General features: G+C 43.3%; 1 protein-coding gene across 4 annotated transcripts in view; it reads left to right on the top strand.

Annotated features, from left to right (window-relative positions):
* The window catches only part of PRKACB (protein kinase cAMP-activated catalytic subunit beta), a 173343-nt gene that overhangs the window by 140349 nt on the left and 12768 nt on the right, over positions 1-20226 (top strand). For all 4 annotated transcript variants that reach the window (XM_033916282.1, XM_033916284.1, XM_033916281.1 and 1 more), the window contains exons 5-8: positions 3996-4078; positions 8652-8778; positions 17706-17801; positions 18229-18351. In XM_033916282.1, coding sequence (XP_033772173.1) covers positions 3996-4078; positions 8652-8778; positions 17706-17801; positions 18229-18351 — 429 coding nt within the window. The remainder of the gene's footprint in view (positions 1-3995; positions 4079-8651; positions 8779-17705; positions 17802-18228; positions 18352-20226) is intronic.

The raw sequence follows: 20226 nt of genomic DNA, 5'->3' as shown, positions 1-20226 counted from the left end.
CACTGATTTTAATGGTTAAAAAATGTTTTTCGTTCTTTGGAAACTTCAGACCATTAAGAAATATTTTAATCTAATATCCTTCAAGTTACTAGTACAGTCTTCAATCCTGTCCATCCTTGATTACTGAAATATAATCTACTTAGGATCCTCAAAAATATTGCTTAAAAAACTAAGAGTAATTCAGAACACAGCTGTCAGACTGATTTTTGGCTTAAAGAAATATGATCACGTTAGCCCTTATTATCGTAGATTACATTGGTTGCTGTTTGAGGCAAGAGTTTTGTTTAAATTTGCCTGCATTTGCTTTAAAATATTGTTCAGTCTAGCTCCAGTTTACCTCACCCTTCATGTTGAACTGTATAGACCGACTAAGCAAACTCGATGTAATCATCTGTTTGCTTATCCAACAATAAAAGCTCGTCGTTACAATTGATTTTTGGATAATACACTTGCGTTCCAGGCAGGCAAAATGAACTTCTGGCTGACTAGGATCATTCCATCAGCACAATCTTATTATTCTTTTAGAAAACTAATGAAAACTTACTTGTTTAGTAAATTTGTTACTTATATATATATATATTTTTTGTAGTTTTCTACAAACTGTTTTGTATTTTTCACTGATTGTTCCATCTTCTTTACTGTGAACCACCTAGAACTTTGTGGTTTGGTGGTATACAAGAATAAAGTTTATTATTATTATAAAGCGGGATGACAACAGCTGTCTCATGATATGAACCTTTTATTCGCCATATGTCTATGTGACTGTTTAAGACTACTTTGCATACATAAAACTTTATTCTCTTTTATAATATATTTAAAATATTGGACTCCTTTTACTAAACGGCGCTAGTGGTTTTTAGCGTGGGCCGGCGAGGTAAATGCTTCAACACTCATAGAATTCCTATGAGCTTCAGAGCATTTACCTCACGGGCCTGCACTAAGAACCTCTAGCACTGTGTAGTAAAACCCAGCAATTGTGAACAATGTCCTTTTATCTGATATCCAGATACGGCAATGTCAGCATTGTGATATATGGTCCAATTAATTGTGAGAGAAAAATTGTGCAGTAAAGTTTTAAATATCTGATAATACCCTTGTGTATACTGAGAAAAGTCCTGTTCTGCTTTCCTACTAGTTTGTTTCTGTATTTGTGATTTTATGGGGGTAGTTTTATGATGTAATTATTAACTCCCCTCTCCCCTCAAGTCCAGGTATGTCAATGTCTTAGTCTTCTTTATGTTTCACTTTTTTTCTTTTTACCCCGTTTTATATTTACTATTATGCTTTTAGCTTTGTAAACTGACCAGATACTCGATGGTCAGTATATTAAAATGTAAATAAACTTGGATTGGAGCATACTGTGTCTTCTTCCATCTAGGGCCCATTTAGAGTCAACCCATTATTCTGCTTTGTTCTTTATTGCATCAGCTTGGTGGAATGCTCTACTGCTTTGCTTCATAAAGAGAGATTTTTGAAGAAAAAAAAATTAAAAAATTATTGAAAATTCACTTTACCATTGCTTTTGGTACCCTATCACAGTGGGGGGTTTTCAGGATTCAACGTGGCCTGCATGCTCTTAAAGCAGTTCTGTTCAGTGCGATTGATCTTCTTTTAAATGGTATCTATTCTTTTGATTTTATGGAGTTTTTTTAATATTTTGTTTTAATGTATACAGCCATAATGTTTCCTCAGATATGGCAGTATATAAAATTTTTAATAAACATATGTGTCCATCCATACTTTTCCCTGTGTGAGAAGCTGAGTGAGGCCTTGGCTGGTGGACTTTCAAAAATAGCTCATGAAATTGTCCTTTATGGGGGTGATATTTACAAACTAAATCAAACTACTGTTAGGTTTTGAATTTTTTTTTTCCTGTTGGGAGTCCCCTGTTTGGTATTGTGGGTGATATTCACAAGCATTTTTTAGGTCAGCAGAAGATACTGACCACTCAGGAGCTTTTGTCTGCATGTTCCTAGCATTTAGAAGCATTCACTTTAGCTGTCTATGTCACTATACAGCCAAATTTAATCCAGTCAAACTAGAGTGCAAAGATAAAGTCAAGGAATTAGATTTGTTGTCTTATAATTGCTTATGTCCTTTTTCCCTTCTTTGAGAAAGATTGTTCTGTCCTCCCATTTTCCTTAATAATGAACAGGAAGAACTTGTGTTAATTACTTTTTGTTCAACCTGTCGAGATTCTGACATGTATTACATTTGACATTGCACAATTCAATAAATAATTTGAAAACAATGGAGTGCAATATATGGTAGGTTCAAAATTTATATGGACAGCAGCAATATTCAGCTTCTGTTCTTATAACGGATGTGTTCAAGTATGAACACAAAAATGGTGGAGGGATTTGGGGGAAAAGTATGTTTTTTTCACTTATGTTGGGCATGTACAGTAACGCAAATATTTTGAGGAGGAGTTCTGACTCAAATAAATAAGACCTTGGAAGTGGTATGTCCTTGTACTCCCCAAGAGTAACTAGGAGACCAATAGAACAAATGTTAAGGAGCAATTCATTAGTTTGCTATAATTAGCTACACAGATAGTATTGGTGAGGGAAGGGGATGGAAGGCCCTAGTGCAGTTCAGGGTTAACAAGCTTTTGAATCACAATAGTAGTATTGTGACATGGTCTAATAAAAGATTTCTAAATTTTTTAAAGGATGGTATCTTCTAATCTTCTGCATTTGTGTAGTTGGTGATTTTTGCGATAATCGAGATTAAGGCCCTCTTCTATCAAACTGCGATAGCAGTTTTTAGCGCGGGGAGCCGCGTTGAATGACCCCGCACTGCTCCCAATGCGTATTGAGTTCCTATGAGTGTCAGGAGTTGCGCGGGCCAATCAGCGTGGCTCCCCGCGCTAAAAACTGCTATCGCAGTTTGATAGAAGAGGGCCTAAGTCTCTGTAATAGTACTGATGGTTCAAAACAATTTAAAATTGAATTGTGTTTAGGAAAAGTACAATTTATAAGCCAAGTTTGGGTAATGGGATGGAATGATAATGGACAGGAAATGAACAGTCATACTAGGGAAGATAAGTCTCCTGTTATATTTAAAGAATTTCTGGTTTGGAACGGAAGGTGCTTATTAATTCCTGGTTTATTAATAGAACGTATAATCTTGAAGAGTGCTGTAGAGTGCATAATATTTTCACTTTGCGCATGTGGTAGTAATCTGTGATTCAAAAGTAGAAATAATTCAGTCAGAACCTACATTTTAAAAATCTTTATATACACTTCTCCCTCCGTATTCGCTGTGATAGGGGATTAATAGCCTCGCGAATATAGAAAAATCATGAATAATTTTTTCATATGTTATTCACTGTTTTCTATTAAAAACCATCATGAATATGGTGAAACCGCGAATAACATGGTGGGAGACTTGGCCTGTTCCTGAAGGAGAGGCAAAACACAGTGAAGAAAGTGCTGGGAATCAGCAATTTTCTCTGTAAACGCTTGGAATCAGCGATTTATGCAAGCTGATGTAATTTGTGGGGAGGAGCCAGAAAGCTAAAAAACGTGAATAATCAAAACTGCAATTGCTAAAACCGCAAATACGGAGGGAGAAGTGTATGTGTGAAACACTTGAACTGGTCTTTAGACAGGCAGTAAAAATGTGGTTTAAGTTATGTTGTACACTATTGTGAATGTTTTCAAATATTCCATAAAAAATGATGGTAGATGTTATAAACTGGAATTTACTTTTTTTATACTGTATATCTCTGTGAATTATCAATTTACTTTTATTAGTGGTATTGAATATTTTTAAATAAAATTCGTTTGGATTCACAAAAGACCCCATGACAGTCTGTCATCAGGCACCGCAGACCTGTGGCTTCCTGCTATTTTTTTCATGAAGACTGCTGAGTGACCCCCCAATCTGTAACGGGGGCATCTGCAGTATCCCTCTAGGACAGCCAAGCAACAGCTTTGAGTATTCCAGATTGATAACATTTGTAAAATCACTTCTTATTTTTCAATTTTTAGGACAACTCTAATTTATACATGGTTATGGAATATATCCCAGGTGGTGAAATGTTTTCACATTTAAGAAGAATTGGAAGGTTCAGGTAAAACATTCATTTCAGGTTTATAGAGAACAAAGTTGCTACTCTGAATGGCATATCTTTATTTGAAGACATGACTGTCCATGAGATTTTAAATAGAAGCTCATCCAAGAATCAGATGACTGATTACTAGTGTCGGATATTAAATGCCAAACTTGACATCATAGGTTAGTTAAGGGAACAGGAAACAATCACATTAAATGCATCCCAAGAAAACTTGAAATATTTACTCCTGTTATTATAAAATCACATGGTATTGGAAAAGTACGTGTGCTGATAAGATCACAGATACATTTATTCAGTCGGTAGCAAGGATGAGAGGCGCCTGAGGTAGTGGTCCCCCCCCCTCCCAGCTCACACACTCTTTCCTTACCCTGTACCTTTTTTAACTTCCCCTACGTGTGCATCATCACCAACCTCCCTCTGACATCACTTCCTAGGCACAGGACCTGGAAGTGATGTCAAACGAAGAGCCGACACTGGTGTAAGCAGCAGGTTGGAATTGCTGCTTGCGCCAGTGAAGAGATAGAGGTATGGTGGGGGGAGGAGTGGGAGGGGGCGGAGCTAAGGATGGGTGCCGGACCGCCCCTACCCCTCGCTTATTACGCCACTGCTTTTATATAACCTAATGTGTGTGTTCTAGAACAAAATATGGCTAGAACTGGGACAGTAAGCAATATACACATATTTTCTAAAACGCTAATTTACATTTATAAATGCCCTGTTATAAAATGACCACTTTTTGAGCTTTTGTAAAATAGACTTCCAGCTACAGAGCCAATAACACACAAATGCTGATGTACAAATTTGCACCTGTTGCAAAGAATTTATCAGTTTGTGCATGTACTCTGTGTAGTGTATATACATTTTATAAAATGTGTGTGTTCATTGCAAATACTCCCACAGGAATGCATATGCACAGCTCACATAAGAGGAGCACTCTTTTGGTATGCATATTTGCAGTCATGCAGTTTTATAGAAGACTTTTTCTGCATGTAGAACAGGCTTTATATAAGGTTCTGAAATGCATTTCAAGTATCTAATCTGCTTGAGCTCTGACCATAAGCAAACAGAATGTAAGCATTGTTCTCATATACTTCCGTGAGCCTGGAAGGATCATTCAACTTCTTTTGTAAACAATATGAAACTGAAAAAAAGGCTTCTTTAGGATTAGAAGGAAGAGATGTGCTGTAGAGTGGTTTCTGTGTAGAGATCAGCTGATCCTATGCATTCGAATAGACACTCTTCAGTGAAACAGTCCTCTTTATCCCAACTCAGTGGCATAAAGTGCAGCCACCAAGGATAACTGCAGTGTATTAGTTTAACTGGCATGTGGCTCCTTGAAGGCTCCAGACCCAAAGTACAGCCACCTTGCTGAGGCCTGAGGGTAAGGCATCATTCAAAATCCCTTCCAAGACACGTGGAAAATGAAGCCATGTCAGTGCTAAAGATCCTCAATGATTTTTTTTTCAAACACAGAACTGTGTCGTTGTCTAGTGCAAATCACTGCTTTGAAGAGTCAGCAGAAAGACCATTTCATGTTGTGCAGTCTTTACAGTGTAAAATTAATATAGGTCAAATATAGCTGAAGGACCCAGCACAAAATCTTAGCTGCTTTTTCATTGCAGGATTTTTCTGTGCTACAGGCAGTGACCTACCCTCCAATATCATCGAGATCCAGTACTGGTGAATGTTACAGATTAATCTTGGTCTTCTGTTTCACTACTCCTGCTGGAATAACCACATTTGTTGGGGCAACCTAACTTCTAAAGATGTTTAGTGAGTTTGCTAATGGGTACTGTAAGGATTTTACAAATGCTCAGGGGTAACATGCCCAATGCCAGCAGTGCAACGCCATCTCAATCAACTGGCTTAACTACAGCATAGAGAGACATTTTGTCAAGACTCCCTCTACTGTCTACTTCAAAACAAAGCCTAAAGTGGCACATTCATTGCCATCTTCATCTGCAGGATCTGGGATTTCATAGAGTAGACTGGAGGAATTCGTAGGTCTGGATTTTCTCTCCTGAGTCTTCCGTAGATGCAGGGCAATATTTCACAAGAATATCTGCTGGTCTTGCAGTAATCCATGAATAGTTACTGCAAAAGATCAGAAATCATGTAGGTGGCAAACCCCACTTACCATACAATCTGTTTCCAAGAGAAGTGGATGTGAAATATAAGATCCATCTGGCACCTGGTTTCAACAAAATGTAGTTGAAGCAGCCATGAAGAAAGCAAAGTGTGGAGAGTTTCTTGCTAAAGATCAGTGATTCTTGAACTGTCTAGGCCAGGGGTAGGCAATTCCGGTTCTCAAGAGCCACAGGCAGGTCAGGTTTTCAGGATATCCATAATGAATATGTATGAGATGGATTTGCATGCACTGCCTCCTTGAGATGCAAATCTATCTCATGCATATCTATTGTGGATATCCTGAAAACCTGACCTGCCTGTGGCTCTCGAGGACCAAATTGCCTACTCCTGGTGTAGGCAAGAAGGTATAAGTTGTTGATATGCTCACTTACATTTTCACCTACTCAGGGCATATGATCAAAGACTGAAAGACATCTTGATTTAGAGCATTAAGTCATGTTTTATGCCCTTCACTAGGGGCTACATTTATTCGAGTTATCCATCTTTTCAGATATACCTCAGTTTTAATTCAGATAGACAACCAAGCTGCCGGGTTTTATGTCCACAAGTACAGAAGCAAGGGATCCTTCTGCCTCTGCCAGGAAGCAACAAAGATTTGGGGTCTTTGTCACTACCCATCAAAATTCAAACACGTATCTTGCTAGCATTCAAAACCAGACAGCCTACCAGCTCTGCAGAATTCTTTAACCGCAATAATGGTACCTGGATAGGAGACATGTTAGAAAACATCTTTTGAGTTTGAAGGACCCTTTAAATAGATCTCTTTGCCAGGCAAGAAAATGCTGTTCTGTTGTTAGATTCTCCTAACCTTAGATCAGCTGTAGGGATGCCCTAGCAATCCTCTGGAGTTAGACTCTGCTCTCTGCTTATCCGTCCATCCCACTCATAATTTAGTTCAATTTATTTGCACTTAGTATACTGTCTTTTAAAACACAAATCAAGTGGATAGCAGATAAAATAATAGATAGAAAAGAACTATAATAACGTATAGGAAAGCCAAAGAGAGGGGGAAAAATGTATAAAAGGCGTATAGAGCCTGTACAAGTGTCATTAAAGATAAGGCAGCAAGACTCTCTCTCATAGTTCCATACTAACCTTGTCAGAACTGATTTCCCTCTGCTAGAAAGACTTTCAGTTTACCCCTATGGAAACTACCATTATTTCAATTATCAACCACTCAAACCATAGGCTGCCTTCTTAATCCTAATCTCAGATCAGTAGCCCTCACAGTGTGGAAATTGAGCAGCACTTAGTTTCCTCTCTATAATTATAAGAGTCTATTCGAGATATAATTTTGTTGCAAGAAAACCAACTATAAAATATGTCTATACTTTTGGAAAGATTTTTCTAGGATTTCCAAGGAGGCAATTCTACAACTGGGTGCCTCCTTGTGGTGAGACCCTATTCTATAACTCAGTGGTTCTTAACCCAGTCCTCAGGAGACATGCAGCCAGTCATCTTTTCAGAATATCTACAATGAATATGCTTGAGTTAGATTAGCATGCCCTATCTTTTTTGTATGCAAATCACTCGCATGCATCTACCTTGTGGATATCCTGAAGACCTAATTGGCTGGGCATGCTCTGAGGACTGGGTTGAGAACCAATCGGTATCTGGGTGCTCAGATTCTGTTATAGAATACGAGCATAACCTGTCATTGGTGCACATAAAATTTACATGCCTTTAGTTAAACCAGCTATAGATTGGCATAACTGTGGGGACTTAAATGTAGCAAGGGCACACTTAATTTACTGTAAGTGGTGAACATAAGTGGCAGTCCTGCCCATGCTCCGACCCATGTGAAGCCCCCTTGCTTAGATGCTTTGCTGCTATATATATATAGAGAGAGAAGATACTGATTTAATTTTAATCCTACAGGTACAGTAAAACATATGTCTTAGAGTAGATCAAGCTCTCTAACCATTGGATAGAAGTTATAGGGCCTTCAGAATTTTTTTTTTTTTTGGGGGGGGTTCCTTTTACTAAGGCGCGCACACTAAACGCTAATGCATCCATAGACTATAATGGACGTGTTAGCATTTAGCACGCGCTAAAACGGCTAGCACGCCTTAGCAAAAGGACCCCTTTGTTTGTTAAGCAAGGGTAATTCAAGTCCAGGTAACAAACAAATGATGTGAAACACTTGGCAGTAAGGTCTTGGTGTCCTGAATTTGAATTGAGCTAGTAAAAGAACACAAGAACCTTACTAGGTTAGACCAGTGGCCCATTGAGCTCAGCATCCTCGCTCTAACAGTGACATATATATATATATATATGGCTATATATTTTCACTGATACTTGCTTATGTAGAATGATATTTATATTTAGTCAGCAAAATAGTTCTGTTAGAGTTTTTGCAGAGGGTAATGTCTAACCTTTTGGGAGTCTGCATTCAGCCCAGTAATCTTCTTCTTTCTTGCAGTGAGCCTCATGCACGATTTTATGCAGCTCAGATAGTGCTAACGTTTGAGTACCTCCACTCTCTAGACCTCATCTACCGAGATTTAAAACCAGAAAACCTTTTAATTGACCAGCAAGGATATATTGAGGTAGGACCAAAGGAACAGTTACTTTTCATTATAATCTCTGTATGTTAAGTTGTCCAGTGTCCAGGTAGAAGACATAATTGTAATGAAATCATCATTTGTTGACTTGTATGTGTTATTCGATGTGTTATATCTTAGTTGTCATATACTTTTATTTTGGCACTGTAGATACTGATTTAATTTTAATCCTACAGGTACAGTAAAACATCTGTCTTAGAGTACCGTATTTTCTCGCATATAACGCGCGCGTTATATGTGGTTTTTACGTACCGCGCACACCCTTGAGCGTTATACGCGTGAGCGCGTTGTACAAAAATTTTTTTACATAGTTCCCCCCCACGTCTGATTCACACCCCCCCCCCGCAGGACCGCTCGCACCCCCACCCCGAAGGACCGCTCGCACGCACCCGCACCCCCACCCCGAAGGACCGCTCGCATGCACTCCCACCCGCACCCATACCCCCACCCTGAAGGACCGCTCGCACCCCCACAGCCTCCCGACCCCCCCCCCATCATGTAGAAGCTCCTACCGGTGTCCTGCTGCTTCCTCTTGGCGGTCTTGACACGATCGGGGCAAGAGGGAGCTCAAGCCCTCTTGCCCCAGCCAACCGCGGCACCCCCGACACGATCGGGGCAAGAGGGAGCCCAAGTCCTCCTGGCCCTGGCGACCCCCCCCCCCCCGCTAGTTGTTTGGACCAGGAGGGAGCCCAAGTCCTCCTGGCCCTGGCGATCCCCCCCCGCTAGTTGTTCGGACCAGGAGGGAGCCCAAACCCTCCTGGCCACGGTGACACCCCTACCCCCACCCCGCACTACATTACGGGCAGGAGGGATCCCAGGCCCTCCTGCCCTCGACGCAAACCCCCCTCCCCCCAACGACCGCCCCCCCCAAGAACCTCCGACCGCCCCCCAGCCGACCCGCGACCCCCCTGGCCGACCCCCATGACACCCCCACCCCCCTTCCCCGTACCTTTGTATAGTTGGCCGGACAGACGGGAGCCAAACCCGCCTGTCCGGCAGGCAGCCAACGACGGAATGAGGGCGGATTGGCCCATCCGTCCCAAAGCTCCACCTACTGGTGGGGCCTAAGGCGCCTGGGCCAATCAGAATAGGCCCGGGAGCCTTAGGTCCCACCTGGGGGTGGGGCCTGAGGCACATGGGCCCAACCCGACCATGTGCCCAAGGCCCCGCCCCCAGGAGGGACCTAAGGCTCCCGGGCCTATTCTGATGGGCCCAACCCGACCATGTGCCCAAGGCCCCGCCCCCAGGAGGGACCTAAGGCTCCCGGGCCTATTCTGATTGGCCCAGGCGCCTTAGGCCCCACCAGTAGGCGGAGCTTTGGGACGGATGGGCCAATCCGGCCTCATTCCGTCGTTGGCTGCCTGCCGGACAGGTGGGTTTGGCTCCCGTCTGTCCGGCCAACTATACAAAGGTACGGGGAAGGGGGGTGGGGGTGTCGTGGGGGTTGCGGGTCGGCTGGGGGGGCGGTCGGAGATTCTTGGGGGGGGCGGTCGTTGGGGGGAGGGGGGTTTGCATCGAGGGCAGGAGGGCCTGGGATCCCTCCTGCCCGTAATGTAGTGCGGGGTGGGGGTAGGGGGTCGCCGTGGCCAGGAGGGTTTGGGCTCCCTCCTGGCCCGAACAACTAGCGGGGGGGGGGTGTTCGCAAGAGCCAGGAGGACTTGGCCTCCATCCTGGCCCGATCGTGTCGGGGAGTCGGGGAGGCAAGAGGGCTTGAGCTCCCTCTTGTCCCGATCGTGTCGGGGGTGCCGCAGTTGGCTGGGGCAAGAGGGCTTGAGCTCCCTCTTGCCCCGATCGTGTCGGGGAGTCGGGACCGCTAAGAGGAAGCAGCAGGACACCGGTAGGAGCTTCTACATGATGGGGGGGTCGGGAGGCTGTGGGGGTGCGAGCGGTCCTTCAGGGTGGGGGTGCGGGTGGGAGTGCGTGCGAGCGGTCCTTCGGGGTGGGGGTGCGGTGCCTGCCAGCGGTCCTTCGGGGTGGGGGTGCGAGCGGTCCTGGGGGGGGGTGAATCGGACGTCTGGGGGGGGGCATCAGGCTTTCAGGGTGGGGACAGGACTTCAAGGGGGAGAGGAGAGTCGGGCGGGCGAAAGGAGAGTCGGGGTGGCCAGAGGAGAGTCGGGGCGGGCGAAAGGAGAGTCAGGCGGCGACGGGAGAGTCGAGCAGCATGCGCGGTATACGGGTGTGCGCGGTATATAAAAATTTCTGTACATAAATGTGTGTTTTTTGCGCGCTATACCCGTGTGCGCGTTTTACACGGGTGCGCGTTATCTATGTGAAAATACGGTAGATCAAGCTCTCTAACCATTGCATAGTAGTTATAGGGCCTTCAGAATTTTTAGGGGGGTGGTTCCTTTTACTAAGGCGCGCTAAACGCTAATGCAACCATAGACTATAATGGACATGTTTGTATTTAGCACGTGCTAAAACGGCTAGCACGCCTTAGCAAAAGGACCCCTTTGTTTGTTAAGCAAGGGTAATTCAAGTCCAGGTAACAAACAAATGATGTGAAACACTTGGCAGTAAGGTCTTGGTGTCTTCAATTTGAATTGAGCTAGTAAAAGAACATAAGAGCCTTACTGGGTTAGACCAGTGGCCCATTGAGCTCAGCATCCTCTAACAGTGACCAAAGCCAATCTCTGGAAATATCTAGCAGACCATAATGAAAAGGTCCATTCCCTCTTGATCTCCTCAAAAAATCGGTGGTGATCTCCAAGTCCATCTGGACCCATCCTCCAGAAACTTGTCCATCCATATCCTTATGAATCCAGCTGTACCAATAGCCTTGTCTGCATTTTCCAGTAACAAATTCCATAGCTTAATGGTGTTCTGACTAACCCCCTCTCCCAAAACTTGTTTTAAATTTATATTTAGCATGTGCGCAATTGGTAGCTCAAGGTGAGTTTCAGATGTACTAGGTACAAGGGAACCTGCAGTATGCAGCTTTTCTTGTAATAAATACCAAGTGCTTAGAGTCCTTTGAGCTTTAAAGTTTAAGGTTGTCACCAAGTGTGCCTAGCTGCAGTTGGATGGCTTCTAAGAAAGGAATACCGTATTTTCGCGGATATAACGCGCACCATTGTAAAACGCGCACAGGGGTATAGCGCGCAGAAATCACGATGATATGTACAAAAACTTTTCTATACCGCGCTCAGGCATATAACGCGCATGCTGCCCGACTCTCCTTTCGCCCGCCCTGACTTTCCGTGCGCTGTCCCGACTCTCCGTTCACCCCCCCTGACTTCCGTGCACTGCCCTGACTTTCCGTGCGCTGTCCCGACTCTCCGTTCACCCCCCCTGACTTTCCGTGCACTGTCCTCCCTTGAAGTCCTGTCCCCCCTTGAAGGTCTGTCCCCATCCTGAAAGCCTGATGCCCCCCCCGACGTCCGATACATCCCCCCCCCCCCGGCAGGACCACTCGCACCCTCACCCCGAAGGACCGCCGACTCCCCAACAATATCGGGCCAGGAGGGAGCCCAAACCCTCCTGGCCACGGCGACCCCCTAACCCCACCCCGCACTACATTACGGGCAGGAGGGATCCCAGGCCCTCCTGCCCTCGACGCAAACCCCCTCCCCCGAACGACCGCCCCCCCCAAGAACCTCCGCCCGTCCCCCAGCCGACCCGCGACCCCCCTGGCCGACCCCCACGACACCCCCACCCGCCTTCCCCGTACCTTTGTGTAGTTGGGCCAGAAGGGAGCCCAAACCCTCCTGGCCACGGCGACCCCCTAACCCCACCCCGCACTACATTACGGGCAGGAGGGATCCCAGGCCCTCCTGCCCTCGACGCAAACCCCCCTCCCCCCCAGCCGACCCGCGACCCCCCTGGCCGACCCCCACGACCCCCCATCCCCCTTCCCCGTACCTTTGGAAGTTGGCCGGACAGACGGGAGCCAAACCCGCCTGTCCGGCAGGCAGCCAACGAAGGAATGAGGCCGGATTGGCCCATCCGTCCTAAAGCTCCGCCTACTGGTGGGGCCTAAGGCGCGTGGGCCAATCAGAATAGGCCCTGGAGCCTTAGGTCCCACCTGGGGGCGCGGCCTGAGGCACATGGTCGGGTTTGGCCCATGTGCCTCAGGCCGCGCCCCCAGGTGGGACCTAAGGCTCCAGGGCCTATTCTGATTGGCCCACGCGCCTTAGGCCCCACCAGTAGGCGGAGCTTTAGGACGGATGGGCCAATCCGGCCTCATTCCTTCGTTGGCTGCCTGCCGGACAGGCGGGTTTGGCTCCCGTCTGTCCGGCCAACTTCCAAAGGTACGGGGAAGGGGGGTGGGGGGGTCGTGGGGGTCGGCCAGGGGGGTCGCGGGTCGGCTGGAGGGGAGGGGGGTTTGCGTCGAGGGCAGGAGGGCCTGGGATCCCTCCTGCCCGTAATGTAGTGCGGGGTGGGGTTAGGGGGTCGCCGTGGCCAGGAGGGTTTGGGCTCCCTTCTGGCCCAACTACACAAAGGTACGGGGAAGGCGGGTGGGGTGTCGTGGGGGTCGGCCAGGGGGGTCACGGGTCGGCTGGGGGACGGGCGGAGGTTCTTGGGGGGGGGGCGGTCGTTGGGGGGAGGGGGTTTGCGTCGAGGGCAGGAGGGCCTGGGATCCCTCCTGCCCGTAATGTAGTGCGGGGTGGGGTTAGGGGGTCGCCGTGGCCAGGAGGGTTTGGGCTCCCTCCTGGCCCGATATTGTTGGGGAGTCGGCGGTCCTTCGGGGTGAGGGTGCGAGTGGTCCTGCCGGGGGGGGGATGTATCGGACGTCGGGGAGTCGGCCGGGCAAGAGGGCTTGGGCTCCCTCTTGCTCCGATCGTGGATGCGGGTGCGGGTGGGAGCGCGTGCGAGCGGTCGTTCGGGGTGGGGGTGCGAGCGGTCCTGCTGGGGGGGTGAATCGGGCGTCGGGCGGGGTGGGAACTATGTTTAAAAACTTTTCTATACCGCGCTCAGGCATATAACGCGCGAGGGGTATGCGCGGTACGTAAAATCACGTATAACGCGCGCGTTATATCCGCGAAAATACGGTACTCCTTAGGAGTTTATCAATAGCTAATTTTGATTCAGTATCTCAATTACTTCTATAAACTGAATACATAAATTAAATCCTACCTATTTAACAATCCTAGACGGGTGCCAGATGAATATGAAAAATATGTGAAATTAAACGCATGCAACATATCAAGCAGTAGTAGTAACTATGATTATTCAACTATATAACCTCTCATTATAGTACTAAAAGCATCAGAAAATGTTATTTTTCAGATCCTTCCTAAACTTGAATACATCTGATTCAAATCAAGAAGAGGAAGAACATTCAAAGTAGTGTTCAATTATGAAAAACATACAAGCATGCACCCTTACTTTGGGCATGCATTTAATGGAAAGAATTATGAGAGTAACCTGATGGGAGGTGTAAACCGTGTAAGGGACAATAGGGTCTTATTCCAAATCAATCAGCCGCATGGAATGTTCCATTGTTCAACTACTGCAGAGATGTCCAGTCAACCCACTGCAAGATGTTGTAGAATAGAATGTAATTCAGAGTGCAAAAGCGTCTTGTTCTGTTACCTGCACGAAAGTCATACCTCCTTTTTATCTACCAAACCAGTCGCAGTAGGATAGCAGAGAGCTCATTAGGCATGGTGCATTTCTGAAAGGGATAAGGCATTTATGGGCTCCAGATATGGAAAAAAAAACCCATCAAAAGAAAGGCTGAGACAGGAAGGAGCACAATAATAATAATAACTTTATTCTTTTATACCACCATAACCAAAAGTTCTAGGCAGTTTACACTAAAAAGAGCTGGACAATCAGCGAAATACAATAATACAGTAAAAAATGCAAATATTTGTAAAATAGAATTTCAATAATAAAACTCACTAAGTAATAAACTTATTGAACAAAGTGGTCTTATTTAATTTCCGAAAACTGCAATAGGATAACATTGCTTGCTGAATACATTTATCTAACCAAGATTATTGCCTACCAGCTTGAAATGCTAGGGTCCTATCTAAGAAGGTCTTATATCTATACCCATTAATTTTTGGATAAGCAAATAAGTAGAAGTTTCTAGTTTCTCTTGATAGTCTATGCAACACAAAATGAGGAAAAAGGTAAACTGGAGACAATCCCGATATCAGCTTAAAGCAGATACAATAGATACAAGTAGAAGGCTGACACAAAAAGAATGGTAAGAGGAGATGCAGAACCGCATGAGAGTAAGACAAGCTAAGATGTGAACTTAAGAGGAAGAAGAAAGGCAGGAAAGACCCAAAAGTGAAGGACTTAACAAATGAGCTTTTATGCGTCATTGAAAATAGATAAATAGATTTGATTATTTATTCAATTTTCTATACCATTCTCCAAGAGGAACTCAGAATGGTTTACATGAATTTATTCAGGTACTTAAGCATTGTTTCCCTGTCTGTCGTGATGGACTCACAATCTATCGATTCTGGGTTCCATGAGAGGAAAAAATTACCCTAGTTGAATTTATTAGTCAGAGTAAAGAGGTATGATAAGGACATATCAATAGATTGTTTATGCATGTTATCACAGACATCAATCATATTCAGTACTGTGCAGTACAAATTATTACCACGAGATTTCTACTGATAGGGAAGAGAGAAAACTCCTCCTTTGAAAAAATGCACTGAAGATAGCTATTTAAAATAGGGATCGCCATGGATAATAAGAGATGGATATAAAACATGAAACCAAAATGTGTTGCATATATTCCAGTAATAAAATTAGTGACTGAAGCACAAAAACTGAGGAAATACAGTATGAAGAAAACAGACAAGAAAGACATAAAAATAGACTGCTTAAGGGAACTCAAAAACAATTCAAAGGGGAATTGGAAAAGAAGCTCAATCTGTGCTAGAGCCATGCTCAATTTAAGGAGGGTCAGAAGATGCTCATGTCAGGCAAGATCTAATCAAGCATGGGTATTATGGTATTCTTATCCCCATCCCTGCTAAAATCAGATCAAAATGTTTAGTTTCTTTATCTGTCTATAGATGAGATACCCATAACCAGGCCTATCACAGCAGAAAAAATAAACACGTTTTGATGCAAGATTTATTTATCATCTTTTAACTGTCAGGGCCTACAGGAAAAGCTAGTTGACCGAGAAATTGTAAAATTGGTCCAGCTGTGAGATACCCCAGAAGTCAATAGATAGAACCTCGGGTCAATAATATGATCCACAGGCAGGCATGCTTTTATTAAAGCAGCTACTCTTCTAATGCTTTCAGCAAGGAGTAGTCCCACTCCAAATTTCATCTATTTCAAAGGGTTTAAAGCATTTGGAATAATTAAGGCAAAAATATTCAGTGATTTGGGACTTGGCACATTATGGCTCAAGCATAGCAGAAGTTTTGCTCTTTGAAAATCCTTGCCTTGAAGGTCATCTTGTTCTTAAAATGGGATTGTGTCATCTGGCAGAGATTGTTCCCAGGCTTATGGAGGACCCTGCTTCTAAGTGTCCATTTGCCTACATCGAACTGGCCTCATGACTTCCAAGGATCTACAGCTTAGGGTTTTTATGGAGCTCAACAAGCTACCTAGGCAAAATGTCTTAATGCAACATACATGATTCTAGTGCACTGTACGTGCTGATCCTTATTCTGAGCTTTTACTTGAATCCATAAAATTTTATGATTCTACATTAATGTGAAATGCTAAATGGCCCATATTCTGTAAATGGCGTTGTTTTTTAAGCGTTGGTAGGCACCCTACCGGCGCCTAAGCTAAGTGAAAAGCGCCATTTAAATTATGTTTTTAACTGATTTTCAAGGCACCTACTGGTGCCCAAAAACACAGCAACAGAATCACACCTCCATAGGCGCTTTGCAGTGCCTAATGACATTGTAGGTGTGGCAAATGCTGGAAGTGGCATTAGACACCATAAAGCACCTAAGAGGCGCAATTCACATCAAAGATAGGCACCGGAAATGTAGGCCATGACAACCCTGGCCTACATTTGCCGGAGGTGTGATTCTCTAAATGCTGCCATCATGTGATTGGCACTAGAAGAACTACAACCTTTTCTATTTTGGGACCTCAGATCTGGAACAAACTTCCAACCTCTTTACGCGCCGAAACCTCTCTAGAGAAATTTAAAAGTAATTTTAAAAAGCTACCTTTATAAAGATGCATATGAATCTTAGATTAGATAATTTTTTCTCTTTTTATGATCCTCCTACTAACTCTTAAATTAAGTTTTCTTTTAAATATGTATTTTAGACCAAGTTTCACAAAAAATCAATGTGTTGTTTTTTTTTACCCTTCCTAATGTTCTTCCCTAAATGTTTTTACTTTTGTTTTTTTTTATTTGAAACAAATGTAGTTTATCCTTGTATTCCTTATGAATTTTTAATCATCTATGGATATGTTTGTATGTTTATTGTTCAAATGGTTTTATTTATTTCCCCGAATTTATTTTTGTTATACGCATTGAAAATATTTGATATTGCGTTTAAATCAAAATCTCAATAAACTTGAAACTTGATACGCAATCAGCGGCAACTTTTAAGGTGACCACTGACAATGGTACTGTTTAGAGAATATGGGCCTTTGGTTTATGATCTATCAGCTGCTCCTACTTATTCATATACTATTTTTAAAAAATACTTGTCACATAACAGTTATGTCAAAATAGAAATATTAGCTAATTTGCATGGGAGCACAATCCTTTGAATGTTATTACTGACTTTATAGGGACAGTACTCCTATATTAAACATATATGAATTTACAATATTTCGGATTCCATTGACTAAATATTGACAGTACATAAAAGATACAGGCCTCAGGCAGATGCTCAGATTAAAGGGATTGACTAAATTCCATTTTTTGGTACTATTGCTCTGAAAATGTAAGCCTAAAAATGTATATGTTAGACCATGACTGGTCCACTGAGTAAGTTTATTCTCTGAATTACTAGGTCACAGACTTTGGATTTGCCAAAAGAGTAAAGGGCAGAACTTGGACGTTATGTGGAACTCCAGAATACCTGGCACCAGAAATTATTCTCAGCAAGGTAAAATTCCAGTTCAAGAGCATTTTTTGATAACGAATGAATTCCTTAGAGATTGTTCTGAATTGCTGAGGAAACATCTTTCTGTGGTGGCAGAGCTATATGTTGGAGCCAAGATTTAGGTGTTCCATTTTTGATTATAGGAAGATAATTCTTTGGTGGGGCTATGTTACATCATGCCTTATGTAGATCTTAAGTGTGATAGCAGTATTTTACTGAATTTTGTATGACTAAATGCCTTTCTTTAGGGATGTAACATACTTAAGGCCAGATTCACTAAGGGGATCTTTTACTAATGATTACCACGTTATCTGCCACAGGGCCCATTTTATTCAAATTAACTACTATGAACTGAAGAGCTTAAATCACAATTTATTCCAAATTCCATATGTCATTAATAATAGTGATCTGTTTCTTTATTGCTTTAAAGGGCTACAACAAAGCTGTGGATTGGTGGGCATTAGGAGTATTAATCTATGAAATGGCAGCTGGTTATCCTCCATTCTTTGCAGATCAACCAATTCAAATATATGAAAAGATTGTTTCTGGCAAGGTGAGCAATGTCGTATTCATTAGAGTGAAAGAGTTTAATCGATGACGCTCAAAAGGTATCAAGCATTATAAATACTTCTATCAAAGAAAACAACCATCATCAACATTTATAAAAGTTTTTAACCCATGACTTCACCCAATGAAACCAAACCCTTAACCTATTCTCCCTCGTCCCCCCACCAACCCTCATAATAATAAATAGATGAGGGTGAGAGCCCTGACTCTAGTGATTCTCAAAGCCTCTAATACAGTTAGTGCAGGGTGTCCAACCTGCACCCCCGTGAAGTATTTTTTGTGGCCCTGGTCGAGGGCGATGCAGTGTTTTCCTCTGCGTCACACCATTTTCTCTATAACAGCTCCCCAATCTTGGAATGACCTCCCACTATTTATTAGAGAGGAAAAGCACTTAGATAAATTCAAGTCCAAACTTAAGAGTTTCCTTTTTATAGATGCTTTTAGTGAATAAATCTCAAAGATTCGGTCTTTTTTTACTTTTTACTTTATATATCATTATAAATTTTATCTGTTGCCCTTCCTATTGTTTTTCCCTTAAACGTTATTAAATTTATATTGATTGTAACCCATTAATAATTTTTCCTCTGCTTTGAGTTTATATGTATAAGTTAAACTATATATAGAAATGTTTGTATTTGTTGTTTTTAATTCGATATGATTATTGTTTGTCTGATTTGTTCCCCATATTTGATTATTTATGAAATTGTACATCGCCTAGAAATTGTGATAGGCGATTAATCAAATTATATAATAAACTTGGAAACTTGCTGCCCCTGGGTGTTTACCATCTTGCTGGCTCCCTCCTCTCTCTTGCTGCAGCGTTTGCGCGGCCCCAGAAACATTTTTTTCGGTAAATGCAGCCCAGGGAAGCCAAAAGGTTGGTAGTGTATCTCAAACTGTGTGCCTCCTGAGATTTCGGGTATGCTGCAACACACGGGTGAGGAGGAGAGTTGTCCATGCTGGCACGTCCTTTAGGAAATCAGCCAGCACAAATGACTCTCCTCCTGGCCGGCGTCTCTCCTCTCCTCGCACCTCCCAGATCCCTCCACCGCCACTTGGGCCGCTGCGCACTTCCAGGTGCCTTCCAGACGAGGCACTGGATTTAGTGTGCCGCAGGCCAGAAAGTTTGCGAGACTTCTCTAATAGATAGGCAACACAAATACCCCCTCCTTCCTACCCACCCCTTTCATTTACATCATGGCCTAGCTCTTGGTATGCAACCATCTTCACCATTTTAAGATGAATTTAAAAACATTTCTTTTCTTGATGCTTTTGAGACCTAAGTGCCCTTTTTAGGGCTACATAGTTTTATTCTACTTTTAGACACCCTCCCTTTTGTTTTTTTCCCTATATGTTCTCTCTTTTTACTTGATAAATTGTAGTTCTACCCTTCTTCCCTTTTTTGTTTCTGTTTGTTTTTGTATTGTTTTTAAATGTTTTTAATAATGGTTATTGTTTTAAAGGATGTTTTGTTATTCCACATATGTTTTTAAGATAATGTTCAACGCCTAGAAGGCTGATTGGGCGGTATATAAAATTTTTAAATAAACTTGAAACTTGATCTTAAACAAGAACAACCCCTTATCACAATACATTTTAAAAGGATATTATGACTCCTGGGACTAATGGTATTCAAATATGAGATCCATCCAGTTATCTAAGTACAGTAGATTCTCAGTAAACTGGTATTCAATTAACCTGCACTCTAAACCAACCAGTAAAAAATTGTCAACAAAAAAGAAATGTCTCCTGCGCTCTTCAGACAATATCTAAAGTGGTGCTACTGACCCAACAACCCACCTCCCTCCAGCCCCAGAGGCATCAACAGCAGCCACAAATCTCCCGCCCTCAAGCTCCCAAA

This window comes from Geotrypetes seraphini, chromosome 12 (assembly GCF_902459505.1).
Source record: "Geotrypetes seraphini chromosome 12, aGeoSer1.1, whole genome shotgun sequence".
Classification (NCBI taxonomy): Eukaryota; Metazoa; Chordata; class Amphibia; order Gymnophiona; family Dermophiidae; genus Geotrypetes; species Geotrypetes seraphini.
This window is presented reverse-complemented; position numbering and strand designations above follow the sequence as displayed.